The following is a 19421-nucleotide window of genomic DNA, read 5'->3' on the forward strand; positions in this document are numbered from 1 at the left end:
TGGAATGAAAGTGTTAGTCATTCAGTCATGTCCAACTTTTTGTGACCCCATGGACTGTAGCCTGCCAGGCTCCTCTGTCCACGGAATTCTCTAGGCAAGAATACTGGAGTGGGTAACCATTCCCTTCTCCCGGGGATCTTCCCCACCCAGGGATCGAACCGAGGTCTCTCGCATTGCAGATGGATTCTTTATCATCTGAGCCACCATCTAGACCAGCCACTTTTTAAGCCTCGGGGGCTTTGTTGTTGTTTAAGTCTCATTGTTGGCCATGTATCTTCATATAATAGGCCTCTTCTTTCAGGTGCAGTGCATCAATATTCTACCTTCTTGAGTAGGTCTAGGTCTGGGGGAACTTCCTAGGTATAGCACAGTAGGGCAAATGGAGATAATGTAATCAGGGAAATAAGAGAAGGAAGGACTCATGGGGTTGCCTCCTTACCTCCTGTCCCTTGGATGGAACCATTCCAATTTATACTTTATTCTTAAATGCCCACCAGCAGCACTGTCATTTCTAGAGTATTTATCCACATACATGATGATATCCTACCTCTCAGGGTGTGGTGGAACATCCTGGTCTGGGAAACACAGACAGATAGAGAATCTCTGTTATGTTGATACCATGCTGAGAATGACTCCTTGAAAATCCTCAAATTTAGGAGTTCCCACTCTGACACACGCAAACATTACTAACAGAGGATGGGAGAGCTCCAGATACTTAAAAATAAGCAGTTTCCCCATCTGGGATAACTTGGCTATGAATTTGCCTGTAGCTACGTGTTGAGCCAAATGATTCCTAAAATCTACCCAGCCTCGTTATAGTCTAAAGAGTCAAAGTATAAATAATAATAGAGGAAAAAAAAATACTTTGTAGGTTCACTAGTTTATTCAGCCTGCTGATATAATTCAGCTTTAAGAATCTTTTATCAATATCCAAACATGAAGTAACAAAAGCAAAAATTTAGAGGGTGCTGATTGGCTACAGGAAATTTTTTGTCTAGTCTAAGCCCACAAACATTGTCATGTTTTAAGTTAGAAACTTCTCTTGTTCATTTTTTAAAATTCATTGTTGTATCTGTTCTGTAGAGTAAGGCCCTTCCATTATTTTACCAGTGATTTGTTTTATTTGGGGTGTCAGAGGGGCTTCCCAGGTGGCGCTAGTGGTAAAGAATCCACCTGCCAGTGCAGGAGACATAAGAGACATGGGTTCGATCCCTGGGTTGTGGAGATTCCCTGGAGGAGGGCATAGCAACGCACTCCAGTATTTTTGCCTGGAGAGTCCCATGGACAGAGGAGCCTAGCGGGCTATAGTCCATGGGGTTGCAAAGAGTCAGACATGACTGAAGCGACTTGGCACTAGATGCCTTTAAGGATTTGATGAAATCTGTAGCACCTCTCCCAAGGTAAATGTATTTTGCATCAGGAAGTTCTTGAATCACTGAAGTGTATCCAGTGATTTTGGGTTACAAAACGCTATTTAATGTGATTAATCTTTGATACTTATTAAGAAATCAAGTTAGTGCATCTTCCAGAACATATTTCGCCAATATTACAATAGTCATTTCCTGCCTCATTTCTCGCTCCCTTCTGTCCATTTAGTGTTAGTAATACGTACTGAAGTTCTGTGACAAAAGACATCAACTTCCATTCTGACCCCCACATGCACACAGAGATAATCTTCTGAAAAAGTACTTCTCAGAAAATATTTTTATAAACATAATACTGACTATTAAAAGATTCGATCTGGAGTTGAGAATTATTTCCTGTGGCACATGGTCCCCTTTTGTTTCCTGTTCACTTTAGTGTGCAACAGAGGCACGTCACCAGGATTTTCAATGTCAAGCTAGGTCAATTTTGGAATTGAAGGCTCTTTTCATATGCAAACATATTCCTGATTGAATGCGTATACTGACAAGACTCAAGATGATAGCAAACTAGAAGGGAATTATTACTCTTTCAATCATCTGGAATTTTAGTTCTTCGTTTAAATCTTATTAAACCAAGTCTATGATACTAAGATATCAACCCCTCCTTCTTGATCACCTGCCACTGTAACGTGCTGCCAAAATCAGTGGTAACCACCTACTCCTATTGCTGCTGCTGCTAAGTCACTTCAGTCGTGTCTGACTCTGTGTGACCCCATAGACGGCAGCCCACCAGGCTCCCCCATCCCTGGGATTCTCCAGGCAAGAACACTGCAGTGGGTTGCCATTTCCTTCTCCAATGCAGGAAAGTGAAAAGTGAAAGTGAAGTCGCTCAGTCATGTCTGACTTTTTGCGACCCCATGGACTGCAGCCTACCAGGCTCCTCCGTCCATGGGATTTTCCAGGCAAGAGTACTGGAGTGGGGTGCCATCGCCTTCTCTGGCTCCTATTGCTATTCCTCCAATTTAATGCCCTTTTTCCAGATCTGTCATGAGAAACCCCCAAATTACCTCCCAGAAAAATTACTTCTCCAATCTGTCCTGAACTTGGCTCCATGGAATATCTTCCCAAAGTCTTGGTGACCATTTACTTCTCTACTCCTAAGTCTTCAATAGTTCACAGTGCCAACATATTCAAGAATCTGATCCTTGCCCACCACCATCTCCATCATAATTTCTTTTTTTTTTTTTTTTTTTTTTGAAAGCAGAAAAATAATTTATTCCAACAGATGGCAGAAATAAGAAATTCAACCCGAAAATACTTTGGTATAATTCTGTGGGTCAGATTTTCCCTGGAAAACATGTTCTCCTACTGACTGCCCCACTGCAGACGTATTGTCATGTAACAGTCTTTTAAACACTCCGCTGATTCTCATGTTGTGAGCAGGCAGGAGCCATCTTCAAATCCATCAGTTCCAAGGAGAGAGTAACATTATTTCTCAGAAGACCAGCACTTTCCATCTCGGAAGAGTACACAGATTTTACAGAGGCAGCACAGTTTGGCTTAAAGAGGCACATCACTCAAAGCGTAAAAAAGGTGACAGGAAAAAATACTGCATTGGAGAAAAGAATATTCAAATGTGGGTGGATGTTTAAGGCAGTTGATGGCCACAGTGGGCACGTCAAGGAGGTGGTCTGGGTATGGAGGTGATTTTACATCTAGAGGAGTTCTCTCCGTGACCTCAATGACTGAGTACCAGTGAGCAGGTCTTCTTCCTCAAGGCCAATGATACTTGAGGTACCAGATGGTTTCATTTTTCAACTGTGGTCCAAAGAGAGGGTTGAGTTGGGCCAGAATTGCAATCAGCCAAAAGAGATAGCAGCAAACTGAACAGGTCACCAACATAGTGATGATAACTCCCCGGTTGGGACCCTTAGGGATGAACCAGGGCACCAGGAAGCCGACGATGCCCCAGAACACGCTCATCACGATGAGAGGGACCGTGAGGCCGGTGTACGCCATGGTTGCTGCGGGAAGCGCCAGCCCCGGGCCCCTCCATCATAATTTCTTAGAACTCCTAATACTGATGCTCTAATATAATCAGTCCAATCTTTCTTGAAATACATTTGCATACTCACACTGCTATCCTTTTGACCATGATATTATTTTTCCCCTAAAAATGCCATTCTGCCACACTTCCACCTGGAGAACTTTTACTGAACCAGTATGGCACCACTCAAACATCACTTCTTTTTGCATTTCTCCCAATACACCTGTCCCTTCTCCTCTGTGCTAAAATAGCATTTTTAGTTTTTACTAAAGCTCTCTGTGCTTCAATTTTCTCACCTGCAAGATAAAAGTCTTAATAGCATATAACCCAAAGAATCTTCCTACAGATCAAACGAGATAACACGGGTTCTGCTATCTTCTCTCCATTTTATAAAGCACTTTCATATAACCCCAGGTGACCCCCACAATTTTTGGTAATTATCTCTTTCCAATTTTTGAAGACAGGTTAAAAACTGAGCCATAGAAATATGAATTGACTTGTCTAGGGACATGTGAATGGTAAATGGGAAAACTGAGAGAAATATCCAGATCCTCTCATTTCAGATTCCTTCTTCATTCCCATACACTGTGATAGATCCTGGGTGCTTTCTTATCCTGCTTTCTTCCCTTAGCACCCAGCACAGTATGCGGCATGTAATTGCCATTCAGTACATGTTAGCTGGATAGAATTGCATGCTCTCTTTTTTTCTGAAATATCAATGAAAATGTTGACAGTCCTGAGTCCTATAACATACTACTAGAGAACCTGCTAATTGACATCAGTGTCTTTTAGATGTGACCGTTCGATCAGCTATGCACCCAGATGATTATACCATGATCTGGCTCACCTTCTCCACCTTGCCTACTAGGATATCATTACTCTTTACCAGTGCACCTTCTGAAAATCAGAATGTACCACATCCATAGCATTCCCTTGAACCAACAGCTGAGAATTCCTTTTAGAAAATACAGAGTCATTTTAACCTCATTTATTCATCATCACTTCATATTAGCATTTGTTGATCACTATTTTCTTTCTATTAAATCATCTTTCAAGGCTTTTTTTCTGGATATTAACATTTTGAGGCTCTATCTCTCTGAAAAGTATAACAGTATTCGATAATAACCTACCTTCCGCTGCAACTCAGTGATATGTTAAAGATCGCTTAAAAACATGTTAAGTGTTGTTATGAGAAGACTGGTTCTTTCTTTGCCCAAGAGGCTAATTGGTTGCAATGAGTTTTAATTGTACCAAGAGAAGTTCAGCTTGGAGGTACGCCCAGCACTGGGCTTCCCAGGTGGTGCTAGTAGGAAAGAACGCAGGAGACATAAGAGACTCAAGTTTGATCCCTGGGTCGGAAGATCCTCTGGAGGAGGAATGGCAACCCACTCCAGTACTCTAGCCTGGACAAACTCATGGACAGAGGGGTGAGAGTCCATACAGTCACAAAGAGTCGGACACGACTGAAAGGACTTAGCACACACACACACGCACACCCAGCACTAATGTAGGGAACAGTGGGGTTTTGGTCTTTCTCTGGGGATTTCTAAAAGCATACACGAAATTCACCACGTAGGAGCCTCTCCTCCTAGACAAGTGTGAACAGACTAGATACCATCTGGGTGTTTCTTCCTATCTGAGATTGAGAAACATTCCAGGTGTCCGGACATATCAATGCTTCCCCTGAAGCCTCGCTTCAGCTCTGTGTTGTCTTGAAATGACGACTATGGTATTCCAAGCTTCACAAAATGTAACTGTCTTGTCAAATCAATAGATGAATTTTCAGGGAAGACCAAAAATTCTGTCAACCCATTCAGCCTTTGTAAGACTACACATATATTGCCTTTCAATCAACCCAGACACCCAGAATAAATTGAAGGAGAAAAAAACTTCCAGAGTAGAACTTACAGGCAGAGGTTATCGTGATGAAAAATGCAAATAGAGGAGAGAACCAATAAAATCAAATTTTTAAAATCCTATTATCTCGTTTTAGTCCCTGCTCACCTCTGCACAATGGTCCATTACAATGTGGTTTCCAGTGTCATTTTAAATATAACTGACATTGTTTCTGATCTTACAGAATTTACTTCCCATTACCAAGGCATGACAGAAGTTCTAGCTTGGGATATGTCATTTCTGCCGGGACTAATCAGCTAGCTATTTTAGCAACTAGAGGCATAGTCACTAGCCATTCTGTGAAGTGTCTGTAAACTCTAAGTATGTCAGTAACTGCAGTCCAGGTATGCTGCTCACTTACAGGTAGTTCATTTTCCATTATACAGCTTTTAGAAAGCAGGTAGACACACGAGAGCGTCCCATTTCTGAGTAATTCTAGATCTTTCCAGTTTGGTTTCCTGTGTCTTTGTTAACTAAGAATAAGGAAAATGATGATCACTTTGAAAATGATGTCAATGATGCAAAGATTAACGACCTTTCTGTGTATAAGGTTATTTGACTAATGAATGCCCTTCCAAAATTATGATCATTTCTTTGTAAGTATATTCTCAATCTAATGGATTTTATAATATCATCTACTATGAGGCTTTGGCCAATTAAGATTTTTAAAAGAAAGAAAAAAAACAGACTTTAGAACTAAAAAGTAAACATAAGCACAGTTCCTCGCTTTTTTTTAGACTCAGCACTCTTTGGTGTACTGATGTACTGAGGTGCCCCAACAACAGCTGCAAAGGTCCACAATTTCTGTTTCCCTAAAGTAATCTCTGGATCCAGTGGTCCAAAGCAGCAGTTACCTAACTCCGCAGATCTCAAGGGCTTCAAGATACGTCCCTTTTTTAACCCTCCTTACCTCAAAACCACCTTACTGAAGAGTGACTAAGCCTGTAGGCTATGACATCAGACAGCCAAGGATTTAAACTTGGTCCTGCCTTTCCTGACCCCATGACCTTAAGTATATTGTTTAACTTCCTTGAGTGTCTGTTTCCTCTCCTGTAAAGTGAGAGTGCCAATGGAAGCTCCTTCATGAGACTAGTGTGAAATAAAGTGGGTAGCACAGTCATAGTGAGTACTACAACAATACCTGGTCCATGGTGAGCTCGCAATTCCTGTCCATACGTGAAGTTCTAAGTTTATGGAACTCATTTTATGAATTTGATAAAGGTTGATCTAGACAATCCAAACCCTTAACTTCTACACCTCTGCATATGCCCCTGTAACCACGGAAAATGGTAATTCATCAGCAATAGTTCAGAGTGTCTTCTGGAAGTCACATACACTCTAGAATAATAAACGATTTCTTCTGAGTATAGAAAATGCATTTATTTCTGGGAAATTTCTCCCTGCTTAAGTATCCTGAATATTGATTTGAATATAAGATACAAAATATAACTGAAGTACGTCATCTGTCCCTTTAACAAAGGAAACACGGATCGAATGGTTTTCTTTGCTATTGATTTAGCATCATGGCAAGACTAATATAGCCCTTTAATGCAAGAAATGAAGTAGGGGGCAGGGCCAATTTGATGTTGTTCTCTGGAATAAATGGAGTTTCTAGGCTCCTGTAAGCCAACAAAGGCTCAAGTTTGCTTAAAACATCTACATACATATAAACGGAACCCTCTGAGGAGAGATGAAGGCAGGAGGGGAAGGGGATGACAGGCGATGAGATGCCCTCCACTATCAGACTAAAAAAATGGCCTCAAAGTGCTTTGAGTAAGAAAACTCAGATTTAAACAAAAGAACCATCTCTATAATCAGGTCTCAGCTTTCTATAGCAATATTCAAGAGGGAGAAACTCTGGGCTGCTGCCGTAACTCTGTGTGTGTCTGTGTCTGTGTCTATGTGTTTAATCTGGACTATCAGTGGGCAGTGGATATTGCTAAGTTGCCATGTTGGAAACATAACTTTCAGCTCATTGTTTGCAATGGTCCACAGAAGCAATCCATATAAGTTATCATTTGACTAATAGCAGTATTTACACCTCACTTTCACCAGGGTTTTTGTACCTGTCGTTTATTCTCGCTGGAGTATATATCGTCCTCAGATAGATCCATGGGTCACACCTACATTTCATGCAGATTTCTGTTCAAATGTCACTTCCCTCACCACCTCCTATAAAAATAGCTCAAGCACACCCTCTGTACTCCATCATCTGCTTTATCCTGCTGCCTTATTGTTCTTCATAGCACTTATAACGTAACACAGTTTCATAAATTTGTCTGTATAGAATTTGTCTACCCCACCTCAATATAAGCTGAAGCTCCTAGAATAGCTTTGGTCACATAGTAGAAATTCAATAAACATTAAAAAAAATTTATAAATATTGGACATCATATATACTAAGGCCAGAACATAGTCCTTTCTTTGGTCAATAATCTAGTTCCTTTAAAGGCGATAGAGAGATGAGAATATTCATCCAATAGAATTATATAATTTTTAGTTTCCAGGCCCTATTGCTAAGATACTTTGAAGTTTTCTTCAATTTTCCTTTTAAAAGGGCTTCACTAATGGTTGACATATTCTATGACATATTTTTCATGCTATCATATTCAGTTTTTTAAAAATCAACATGTATTTAACTTGTATCCCACTTATACCCAATTCTAGTGTCTAGAACTCTGGAAGTACAATCAAGAGTCACTTGATTATTACTTGGTAGTTCTGAATATATTTAGCAGGTCTCAACAGCTCCTTGTTAAATGTCCTTCAAACTCATGACTTCTTGTAGAAATCATGAAAACAGAGTGGCTTAATATGGGCACACCTGGTGAGGGGATTCAGAAAATTTCATCCCACCCCCAGCACACTGCTGCTGACTTGCTCTGCAACCTTGGACAAGCAGCCTTGTTACTCTGGCTTCTGTTTCCTTGCTGGAAACAAAACAACAGGACTTGCCTTCAGTGTTCTTTAGTCATTTGATGGTTGAGAATACTTCCTCCCTAGAGTGTACTCTCTACATTAGGGTGACAGCCCCTCTGGGAACTCTGGGTGGAATGGAATCTGCCTAATGGGAGCAGCCCCAGACTCCTGGGAAGAAAGAGGCTAAGACCTGCCAGTAAATTCCAGTGAAGGCCACACAGTTACCAAGAGCTGCCATATTGCCTCGTGGTCACTGCTGATTTGAGAAAGATTCCAGCAAACATTTAACCCAGTCACTGCAACAAGGGAGAGGAGGTCTGGAAAGGATTTTGTAATTCTTCAGGAGGGCTCAGATGACTTTGTACTTTGTCCTAGGGATAGACTAGACTCTGCAAAAACAAGCTAGATCCTAAATTGAGGCAAAAATAAAACGATGGTCTGAGATTTGCCTTATTCCATGAGCAGTGACAAATTTCTTTTCCTCTCTTTAATACAATACATATTCACCTCTCTGTTAATTCCAAATATAGCACAATATCGTGTTCTTATTAAATTTATCTCTTTTGCCCTTTGTTTGTTTTCAATTGGCTTCTTGTTGCCTGAAACGGTGGTAAGTTTCCAGTTGAAGGGAAACGCATCTTTTAACCTGCCTGGAATAACCCTAGAGGCAAAGTCCTTGAGTTCTTTAATGATGAGTGGTGTTAACAATATCATAATTGCCAAACTCCTCAAAGAAAAGTAGCATGGAAATGTAAAGCATTCTTATTCTTAAGCTGTTCTTTTGTAAGAAACTACTGTCTTGTCTCTGAAATGTATCTTCTCCCCCGCTGTCCACTGGACAGATCAGGGGAGTGATACAGTTTGGCTAATGACCCATTAGCATCCAGATCCCAAGCAACCTTGGCACAGTGGAGGAATGTTAAGTTCTGTGGATTTTATCTCTAGGACACAAAAGTGGTGGTGCCTGATACCTCCATGTTGTCAAGCCCTCAGCCCCGTAGGTCAAAAACACTGAATCAGAACCCAGAAGTCAACATGAATGGGCAAGTGTAGCCCTGAACCAACAGACCAAACTGTCACCATGCCATACAGGGCAACAGAATCCAAAGCCTGCAGAGGCCCCTTGTCCACACTTCCTCCCCAGCCAGTGGTTCTCCTCTTGGGGAAAGAGCATCAGCGGAGTAGAAATGCCACAAAAGCCTGTGACACATTTTGGCCCCCATAGAATCTTTTTCTTGCTGCATACAGAAATCACACCTCCTAATTATGCCATCCAGTCCTGAGAACGTTAAAAGGCTAGTGCTCTGCTAGTGAAAATTCATAGGCACCTGCTCTTGATTTTCTTCCTACTTAGAATAATTTTCACACAGCTGTGATATTGCCAAGTGACTCTATTCAAACGTTGAGGCTCAGACAAGAAGGGATATGTTGGATGTTTGGGTTGTAATGATTTCAGCTCTTCCTCTTTTTTTACAGCATCATTAGTAATCTGTCATTCTAATAATAATAATTCCCTTTTGACATCATGCAGGTAAGAAGAAATCATCACTGACATCAAAAATGAGGTGATATTTCAGCAGTATTATTTCACCGAAGATAAAATGGAAAGCTTTATTACTCCCCATGCCTTTAAAGAAAGCTGAACAAGGCATATGCTGACCCTAGAGCTTATCTACTTTTGTTCCTTCCAGACTGATATGAAATAACTAATTTTAATTGTTCCAGCCAGAGTTTCAAAATGTGGTTTCCCCTAAAGCTTTCCATCTACATAATGGAAACTTTTTCAAAAACAAGCTTTATCCATCCATAACAACCGGGGGAATCAAAAGAGAAGTCTATTGTAACTAAGAACAATTTATAATTTTCATTCTTCAGCATCACCTTTTGTTCCAAGTATTTAGGAATTGATTTCACTCAATCATGCAGTCAATACTGATTGTGTACCTGTTGCGTATTACACACTGGACTGGGTACTAGGAAGACAAAGATGGATAAAACAGAATCCTTGGTCCAGAAAACAGAGCAAGCACACAAAGAAAGGACCGAGATAATAGAGATCTGTTCAAGGATAATGGGAGGAAGTACAGACAACCCCTGACTTATGTTTTTACTTATGAACTTTCAACTTTACAAGGTTCAAGAGTGGTATACATTCAGTAGAAACCATACTTCAAATTTTGAATGTTGAGCTTTTCCTGGGCTACCAGTGTATGGTACAGTAGTCTCATGATGTCGGGTAGCCACAGCCCTGTGATCATGAGGTTAATGGCTGATACACTTCAGCCATTCTATATTCATTCTCTTTTTCACTTTCAGGGGTTTTCAGTACAGTTTTCAGTAAATTACACGAGATTCTCAATGCTCTTTTTGAACTCAGGTATAATTGCTTTACGATGTCGTGTTAGTTTCTGCTGTACAACAAAGTGAATCAGCTATACACACACACACACACACACACACACACACACACACACATACATATCCCCCCTCCCTTTTGAACCTGCCTCCCACTCCCACCCATCTAGGCCATCACAGAGCACCAAACTGAGCTCCCAGACAGCATATTGCCACTAGCTAGCTGCTTTACATATGGTACTATATATATGTCAGTCCTAGCCTCCCAATTCATGCCACCCTCTCCTTCCCTCCTTGTGATCAGATACCCGTTCTCTACATCTGCATCTCTATTCCTGCCCTGCAGATACGGTCATCTGTACCAATTGTTTTAGAGTCCACATGTATGCAATAATATATAATAGCCAGACAGGGAAGCAACCTAAATGTCCATCAACAATGAATCAATAAAAACTTGTGGTGTATATATATATGTGTGTGTGTGCGTGTGTGTAAAATGGAATATTACTCAGCCACATAAAGGAATGAAATCAGGTCATTTGTAGAGCTGTGGATGGACCTAGAGTCTGTCATACAGAGTGAAGTAAATCAATGCTCTCTTTACAACTAGGCTTGTGTTAGATGATTTTGCCCAACTGCAGGCTAATGTTAAGTGTCGTGAGCATGTTTAAGGTAAAGACTGGGCTAAGTTCTGATGTTCATTAGATCATCTATTATATGTATTTTCTACTTAAAATAGTTTCAGCTGATGATGGGTCCATCAGGATGCAACTCCATCATGAGTCCAAGAAGATCTGTAAATGATTATGCCTGGTGGAAGAGGAGAGAGTCTCAAAGAGAGTGTGACTTTAGACAGCTCTTAAAGGACAGACTTAACCTGACAGAGGGAATGGTATCAACACAGAAATGAAAGCAGCAAGTGCACTGAGCAGAAAGAAATCTGGTCCTCAAAGGAATCAGGAGTGAAACCACCTAATTCAGCAAATGCAGATGGGAAAAGGAGTCTTAGTATAATACCAGCCCAAAGGGCTCATCAGTGTTCAGGATAACAAGAATGTGAAGATTAAGATTGTCTCATTCTAACAAAACTTTTTGCTTTCATTGTAAGAAAATGATGACTATCTTCTGACAAGGAGACCTAGAAGACTGTTCTCAGGCCCTAGAATAAGCATGTGGATTTATGTCATGGGATAATTCCTTTTGGAGTTTTCTCAATTTATGTGTCCTTCCATCATTCTGCCCTGTATGCGGACTGGGATTTCCTTCCGTCACCCACCTTGAATCTTAGACACTGGTATACATAGACATTCTGAAAGCAGAAATATGATTTTCCAAGAACCAGTAACTCAAGAAAAAATAATAATAAAATTTTTATGCATTGAAATCTTGGGTTGCAAAATGAATCAGAAAAGGAAGACTCACACAGACCTCAGTCACCCAACAACTTAGTCGGTACACTGTGAGGTGTTTAGATTCTGGGCAATGTCTGGATATTCGGCACAATTTAAGCAAAGCCTACATTTCAGGCAACCTAAGGTTTCCCTTATATGTACCATTTCCTAAAATCCCTGGCTTTAAGGATGATAGCTTTTTTCTCACTAAAAGAAAATTATTTGCTCTTCAACGTATGTACTTCTAATGCTGGTTAGCTACTGAGCCTTTCTAGAAATTGTAGCAACTTTTATAAACAGTATTATCTGAGCACCCAATCCTTTTGTTCCAGAAAATTCTCTGCATGTCAAATCAGTTACAATTCATCTGCAATTAAATAACTGTTTTCAAGTGAACAGCAGCCAATGACATAAAATCTGAATGTGATAACCATGCAAATATTCAATATGTTAAGTGATATTTTAAAAATCAAATATAGTATACAGCTATTGGATTTTCAGTTTGGGCAAATTTTCACCCTCTCTCTCCCCCTTTCCAGAAAATACAGTTTTATATTCCTGGATTGAATGTCTAATTACTTTTTTAAAAAAACAAACTAAACAGACAAAAAAGGAAGAAAATCGTTTTTTCTCTTTATTTGCAGTGTCTGCATAGGCTTTATCTTTCTAGCAAGAATAATATGAAACTTTGGTGCTTTGTGTTGCAGATTATTAGCTGAGCTGCTTTTTAACCACTTGATTTTATTTATTTTTCTCAAACATCTTTTTCTTCTCTGAATATCAGTGTTCTCAATTGCTCTCAAATGCATCTACTTCCATCACTGTAAAGCTAGTGTAACCCTGTGCAGTACACACCCAAACCCTGCAGGAGCCATTTAAGAGATCTTTTTATTTAAGTCAGCTCTCAGGACAGAAAAGGAAATCACATCCCCAGTTGGTTCCTGACTTTTTCAGTACAAGATACAAAGGCTGGAAAAGAGATCTGGACAAAAAATGGGTTTGGGTGTGTGTGTGTTTGCATGTGCTAAAGCCACACAGAGCTGACACACAATAAACAAACATGCATTAGGGGTGGTTTTCAGTCACTTTATAGACATATGCATTCATAAATTTTGTGACGGTTGTAAGAAGCCGACTTTGATGAGACCAAACTCATAGACGAGCTTTCGATCGCTGGAGCAACCACAGTCTAACTTTATGTTGACAATTTATCAGCTCCTCTCCGTTAAGGAAAATTGTTTTTTAGTGCTTGCCTATTAGCAATCACATGCATAATATGAAATTGAGTTTTGGGGAGGACGGCCTGCCATCTGTCTTTCTGATTTTTTTTTTCAGTCTTTCATGCTCAAGTTCAACCCTCTGTGTATCTGAATGCTGTAAAACAGGATTCATCCATAAGATGGGCACTTAGCAAGAAAAATGGGCCAGATACCAGTGCTATCTTAGAACCTGCAGACTCTCAAAAAGGGAAAATCATTGATACCCCAATCTGTGCATTATCTTTTCAGTGCTCTTCAAATTCTGCCTGCCTCTCAAAGCCAACAGTTCATTAGTGTGCTTCGAGGTGTATTAAGACACTTTAATAAAAAAAATTCAAAGAGAAAGTGGAAGGCAAGGTGAGGTTAAGGAAATGGAGCTCTAAAGGATTGGTGTGAAGAATGAAAGAGATGTATTTAGTTTCCCTTCCAAGCTCCAATATGCTAAGATTTTTATCAATAATATTGTTTTTCTGCAACAATACCTGCCTCCGGGAAAATCTGCTGGGTAGCTGTCAGGATTATACTTCTCAAAATATGCTTAAGATGATTCTGGTAAATTGATAAAAAATAGTACATGCTGCAATGGAAAGGATTGCTCAAAAGAACATTCCCAAGCCTTTCATGTGTAACTGCATTTGTGAGGCAGGGCATTTATTATGCTATAAATTCCATCACTGATTTTGGCCACTTCAGATTGATTCTGCAGTAACTGTAAGTAATGAACCTTCCAGAGCCAAGGGGGAGGAAAGCTGGAGGAGAAATAGCCAGTACACTTGTGGCTGTGCGAATACAAATGGTAGGCTTCATTTAGTCACAGCTCTTATCAGATCATGCAGCCAATACCCCACAAAGCAGGAAAATATATATCCAGAAAAATCTACGGGTTCCTTGACGTGAATCCAGGAACTACACCTGGAAGAACCCTTCTTAGGGAAAGGAAGAAATTTTTCCCTGAGCCTTTACTTCCCAAACTTGTTCTCTCTCACCTTTTTGAAACCTTTTTCCACCTGAAGTATGGGCAGATGTCCATCTTACAAGAGCAACAAAATACAGAGCTGTCTTTTTCTAGGGAAAAGTTCTCCCTGCCTGAAGCTTGGCTTCCTGCTGGTCTCAGGTCAGTCCCCGGGTATCCCTCTTGTCAGTTCAGACTTTTGGAAAGAGGAAAATTGGTTACTCTGGAGTTGATAACTGTGCCTGTTAAGAAACTAATGTAACCAGTGAGATGAACAGCAGGAGAAACAGCACTCAGACGTGCCAGGAACCCCCATGAGCAGGGCCAGGGGGCTGGAGATAGGAGTGAATGAAAGAAACTAAGACTGCAGTAGTCTGTGGTGTGGTGAAGCAGTATTAAAGGGCTCTTCTTTTCTCTGGTGTTCTTTACAAGTGAACGCTAAGAACACAGGCAGGGCATGGGGATGGACAGACTGTGGCTTGGCATCACGGGTTTTGGCAGAGCAAGCAGAGTGACTTCAGGAAGATGGAGCGGGGAGAGGAACATGGAAAATGATGACATGAAAGACACATTTCACCGGCCACGGAGGTCCTTTGTTCATTCTAGTTTCCTCTCCTCTCTGACCTCACTTTCATAGGATGCTTAGGAGCCGGGGGCGGGGGAGGCGTTAGGAGGGGCAGTGACCTGGGATCAGCCCCAGAATGTTCGCTCTGAGGTGATAATATGAGCCTAGGGAGGCCAGGGCTTCAGGGAAGTGTGGACAGGTGATATTTCATGTCAATCCTGGGGTCTGTGTCCCCATTCCCTTCCCAATGAATTTTCAAAAACTACAGGGGCACAAATAAACAATCCATCTCAGAGAATGACAAAGCATCCTCACTGTCCATTTACCCCAAGGACAAACACCACAAATTCTTTTGAGATTCTTTGCCTATATGTTTTTTCCCATTCTCTCTTAAGAAACATAGAATTGTAGAGTTTAGAGGTCCATAGATGTGGTGTTTGACTACTGTGAGGAAAGGCTGACTTAACAGACCATTTGGGGCCTTCTGAAATATGCACATTTCTTACCGGGATGTTTGGGGTTTATCAACTGCCATGTGAGGTCTTACATGAGAGACCAGCGCTACAGCAGGACAAGTCTTTAGGTATGGGCATGCAGAGTTAGCCAAACGGAGAAGCCCAGGGCCAACTGTGGGGGTGAGTGCTAGACAACACAAGCAGGGTACCAGGCCCAAATAGGAGGTTTCCAGCTCCAGAGGAAGCCTGACAAAAAGCCTCTCCCTCTATGTATCACTGGTTACTATTGGCACTCACCACCAGTGACCACACCTAACACCTCACTAGCCTATCTGGGCACAGACTACAGGAGAAGGTGAATGGAGTCCCAGTGAAAGATAGGCCATGTCCCACCTTGCTTCCTTTTTTTAGAAATGAAGAGTCATTCACAGAGAAGGACTTGCTTCCAAGCTCTGCCTGATGGTTCTGCCATAGGCAGAAGGGAGCTCTAACACTTGTGCTACTTCTAATCTGGTGAAATCTGTTATTTCTAGTGCTCATGTTGGAATTTGAACATATCACTTAGAAAACCAGAATTCTTAAAAGGACTGAATGCTGGTGAACTCCCAGAACTGTTTGTAGTATCTTTTACAAATCAGAGGAAGACAGAAAAATGAGCCTGTGGATAGATAGGAGGATTGTTCTATATTTTTCCAAAATAACTATAGACAATTCAGTAGGGGTGTTTATGATTGGTGAAGACTACCACAGAATCCATTTGGTGAGTTGTATAAAAATTAATTGGAGACTAACATATTTGTACAGAAATTGAGTCACATGTCATTGAAATCTAAACTCTCTACAGCTATCAGTTTTGTAATAGTCACTGTTTTTGTCCAATAGATACCAAGCAAATTAATAGAAATAATCTGTAAATTATTAAAAGCTGGAAGTAATCATCAACACAGATATTTGTAAGTAGCTCTCATGTATGTAATGCCTACATGCGTGCTCTGTCACTTCAGTCCTGTCTGACACTTTGTGACCCCATGGACTGCAGTCCGCCAGGCTCCTCTGTCCATGGGATTTCCCAAGCAAGCATACTGGAGTGGGGTGCCTTCTCCAGGGGATCTTTCCAACTCAGGGATCAAACCTGTGTCTCTCAAACCTCTGAGCCACCAGGGAAATCCCATATATGTAATGATTAATACCAAAAATAATCTTGTAAATAGTATTTTTAGTAACGTGGTAGAATATACTAAGCCATGGTCTTAAAAATTAACAAATGTAGGTTTTAGTCCTGATTTTGCCATTTGGTAAGAGCTGGACACAACTGAACAACTAACACTTTCACTTGCCATTTGGTATATATTTGATCTCAGGGAACTCATTTAGCCTCCCTCAATTTGTGGAAAGCAAATAACAGCACCTTTTCTGAAATATCATAGAGTTATTATGAGGTTAAATGAGTGAAAATATTCTGAAATCTCCAAGTCTCTGTTAATAGCCAATACTCACCACCGTGGCTCCATCCTCACAGTGGGGGCTGTGGGTTGCCTCAGGGAAACGGATTCCTGGAGTGGCCGTGAATCCACTGTTGATGTGATCAGGCTGCGTAAAGATGGTGCTCACTTTGGTTATTGTTATTAGCTTTCTAATGTTAATAGTAGACAACTGTGAATTTATTTAGTGATTGACACCTTAAATATTGCTCTTTGCATTGAGATCAAGTGTTTAGTTACCAGAGTCAATAACTAGTAATACACTTCATGATCCCTGAAAAATAAATAAGGGTGCTGCTCTTCAGGGCAAGAATAAGCCAACCTCACTGGCCATTTCCTATGGTTCCAACAGGGTGGCTTCTTGAAGTATCTAGTTGTATTCCAGGAGTAATTAGCCACAAGGGGAATCTTACCAGTATATATTTTCTAAAGATAATTTTGTATTGAAATTTTTTCAAGCATTAAGGGAGGAGTGGACAATTCTAGACTCAGCTGGATCAGAAGAGGAATTGAGAGTGGCAGGAGATACAGGATGGCCCATGGAAAGGGCAATGAACCTGGAGGACCGTCGGAGCTGTATTTCAGCTCTGGAATCACAAACACTGTGTCTCTGTGGCCTCCAGGTCCTTACCTATAAAATGGAAATACCTGTTCTACCTCCTTCAGAGGCTACTCCTTTAGAGGATCAAAAGAAGCAAAGTAGGTTAGGGACAGTGGGCTCTCACCCAGTACACAGATGTAGTGTCCAAGAAGTTGCTCATCAGTTGCGTACCTCCCTTGGTCTGTGTCCTGAGAGGTAGGCAGAGAAATAAAAGACACATTCTGTGCCTTAAAGGCACAGAGAGAGACAGAGGGGAGACAAGAAAAGAACAATCCCGGGTACACATCTCTAGTGTTGATTGGGCGGCAGAAACAACAGTAGAAATTCAGAGGGAAGGGGACAACTTCGGGCTGGAGCAGCCAAAGAAGAGGAGGGATTTGACACAAATCTTGACAAGTGAATATTATTGTTACTGATGGAGGGGGTTAGGGAAGGAATTCCTGGTCTGAGCAGTGTGTGCATACAGCTTGGGAGATGCATTTGGGGTCTAGGGAGGGAAGTTATGGAAAATGAGGCTATAAACACTCCAACTAAATGGTCCCAAGACTTTCATGAAGCTAAGGGGGCCAAATTTTTTTATTCCAGAATCAAGTTTCTTGAATAGGAAGAGTAGTAATTATAATGGTTTATATCTTAATGATGCTGTGTGTTTTCAAGGTATCTTAGATGCACTGCCTGCCTCATTTGGTTCTTTTAGCACTTCCGTAAGGTAGAGCTGGTAAGGATGCTTGTGCCCATATGACGCAGGGGAATTGGAGGCTTGCTGAGGTTGTGGGGCTGCTCCAAAGTTCCACCACAAGGAGATGAGGGAGACCATGCCACTCCTGGCCTGCCTTCCTCTGCATGAAAATACTGCAGGAAGGTGAACCTGGCACCAAAATGCCAGATGGGCCAGTGCGGGAAAAAAAATGAGAGCCCAGTTAGGAAGCTGCCCACCAAGTTGCCCAGACAGAAGATTGCCATGGTCTGTGTTCATCAATGTCACCTGGAATGGATATAACATCAGTAGTAACAGACATGGTAAAGGCAGAATTCTCAAGCCTTGCTGATGGACTGGCTCTGGGAACAGAGGATCAAAGATGAGCCCAAGAGAAATGATGCACTCCATACCTCGAGCTTTACTGATGAAATGGAAGAGTTACCAAAAATAGAAAGTGGTCCAAGGTTCTAGCCTGAGTAAGAGCTGAACACTAGCCTTACCCACATTTCCCCTTTACCCTCACGCCCACAGGCTGCCAGCCATTCCTTTCATTCACCTTCCTGTTACAGCCCAATCACACTCTAAGTACAGCTGGACAGGAGGTGAGCTCCTTAATGACTATGATAGACCCAATGCCTGGCGCAGAGCACTGCTTGATGAAGGCTACGGAAACATCGATCATGTGAATGAATAAATGGGTGAATAAATTACTGAATGAGTGCCCTCCCGTATGGTTTTCTTTCTATATCTCAAGTCATATGATCTTTTCTTTAAAAGCAGTTTCCACTTTGTCTACAAAATAGTCATCTTTGCTTTGCAAGGCAATCACTGCTTTCTACCATCCAGGCGGTTTTCTGTGCCCCAGCCTTTCCCCCTTACTCTCCTCTCTCCTGTCTCTGCCCTTCTCTCAATTCCTACATGCCAACAGCAATCTTGTATCTTCGGCTTTGGCTTATAGTAGCTCTTGGCCTTAGAGGCCAATCAGATCCTACTGGTCCATAAACATTTAGCTAAGGGCTGCCTCCTCCTAAAGCCCCTCCCCACTGTGCCTAGCCAGGACATTCCCCTGCATGCTTTGCATTTCCAGGGATTCTTTAGGGCTGGGCTTATATTTATGTCCCTAAGTCTGTTCCCATAAGGCCTGGCACAATGGTAGCACCTACTAAGGGTTCAAACTGCAAAAGAGCTGCTTAGGGAAGAAGGCGATAAGCTTTATATTCATGAGTGAAAGTCCTCAGTTGTATCTGACTCTTTGTGACCCCATGGACTATACAGTCCATGGATTCTCTAGGCCAGGATACTGGAGTGGGTAGCCTTTCCATTCTCCAGGGGATCTTCCCAACCCAGGGATTGCACCCAGATCTCCCGCATACCAGGTGGATTCGTTACCAGTGGAGGCACCAGGGAGCCCATTTATTTTCATGTTCTCTTTATTT

The 19421-nt window shown here is 41.4% G+C and overlaps 2 protein-coding genes across 2 annotated transcripts in view; one reads left to right on the forward strand and one right to left on the reverse strand.

Annotated features, from left to right (window-relative positions):
* The window catches only part of NPAS3 (neuronal PAS domain protein 3), a 963361-nt gene that overhangs the window by 901013 nt on the left and 42927 nt on the right, over positions 1–19421 (forward strand). The window lies entirely within an intron of this gene.
* On the reverse strand, positions 2627–3408 carry LOC128066570 (V-type proton ATPase subunit e 1). The gene has a single exon (XM_052659609.1). The coding sequence runs from the start codon at positions 3381–3383 to the stop codon at positions 3138–3140; it is 246 nt and encodes an 81-aa protein (XP_052515569.1). The 5' UTR covers positions 3384–3408; the 3' UTR covers positions 2627–3137.

Source organism: Budorcas taxicolor, chromosome 21 (genome assembly GCF_023091745.1).
Source record: "Budorcas taxicolor isolate Tak-1 chromosome 21, Takin1.1, whole genome shotgun sequence".
Lineage (NCBI taxonomy): Eukaryota > Metazoa > Chordata > Mammalia > Artiodactyla > Bovidae > Budorcas > Budorcas taxicolor.

Coding starts and splice junctions, on each gene's coding strand:
- LOC128066570 (XM_052659609.1), bottom strand. CDS start 3,383: ATGGCGTACACCGGCCTCACGGTCCCTCTCATCGTGATGAGCGTGTTC.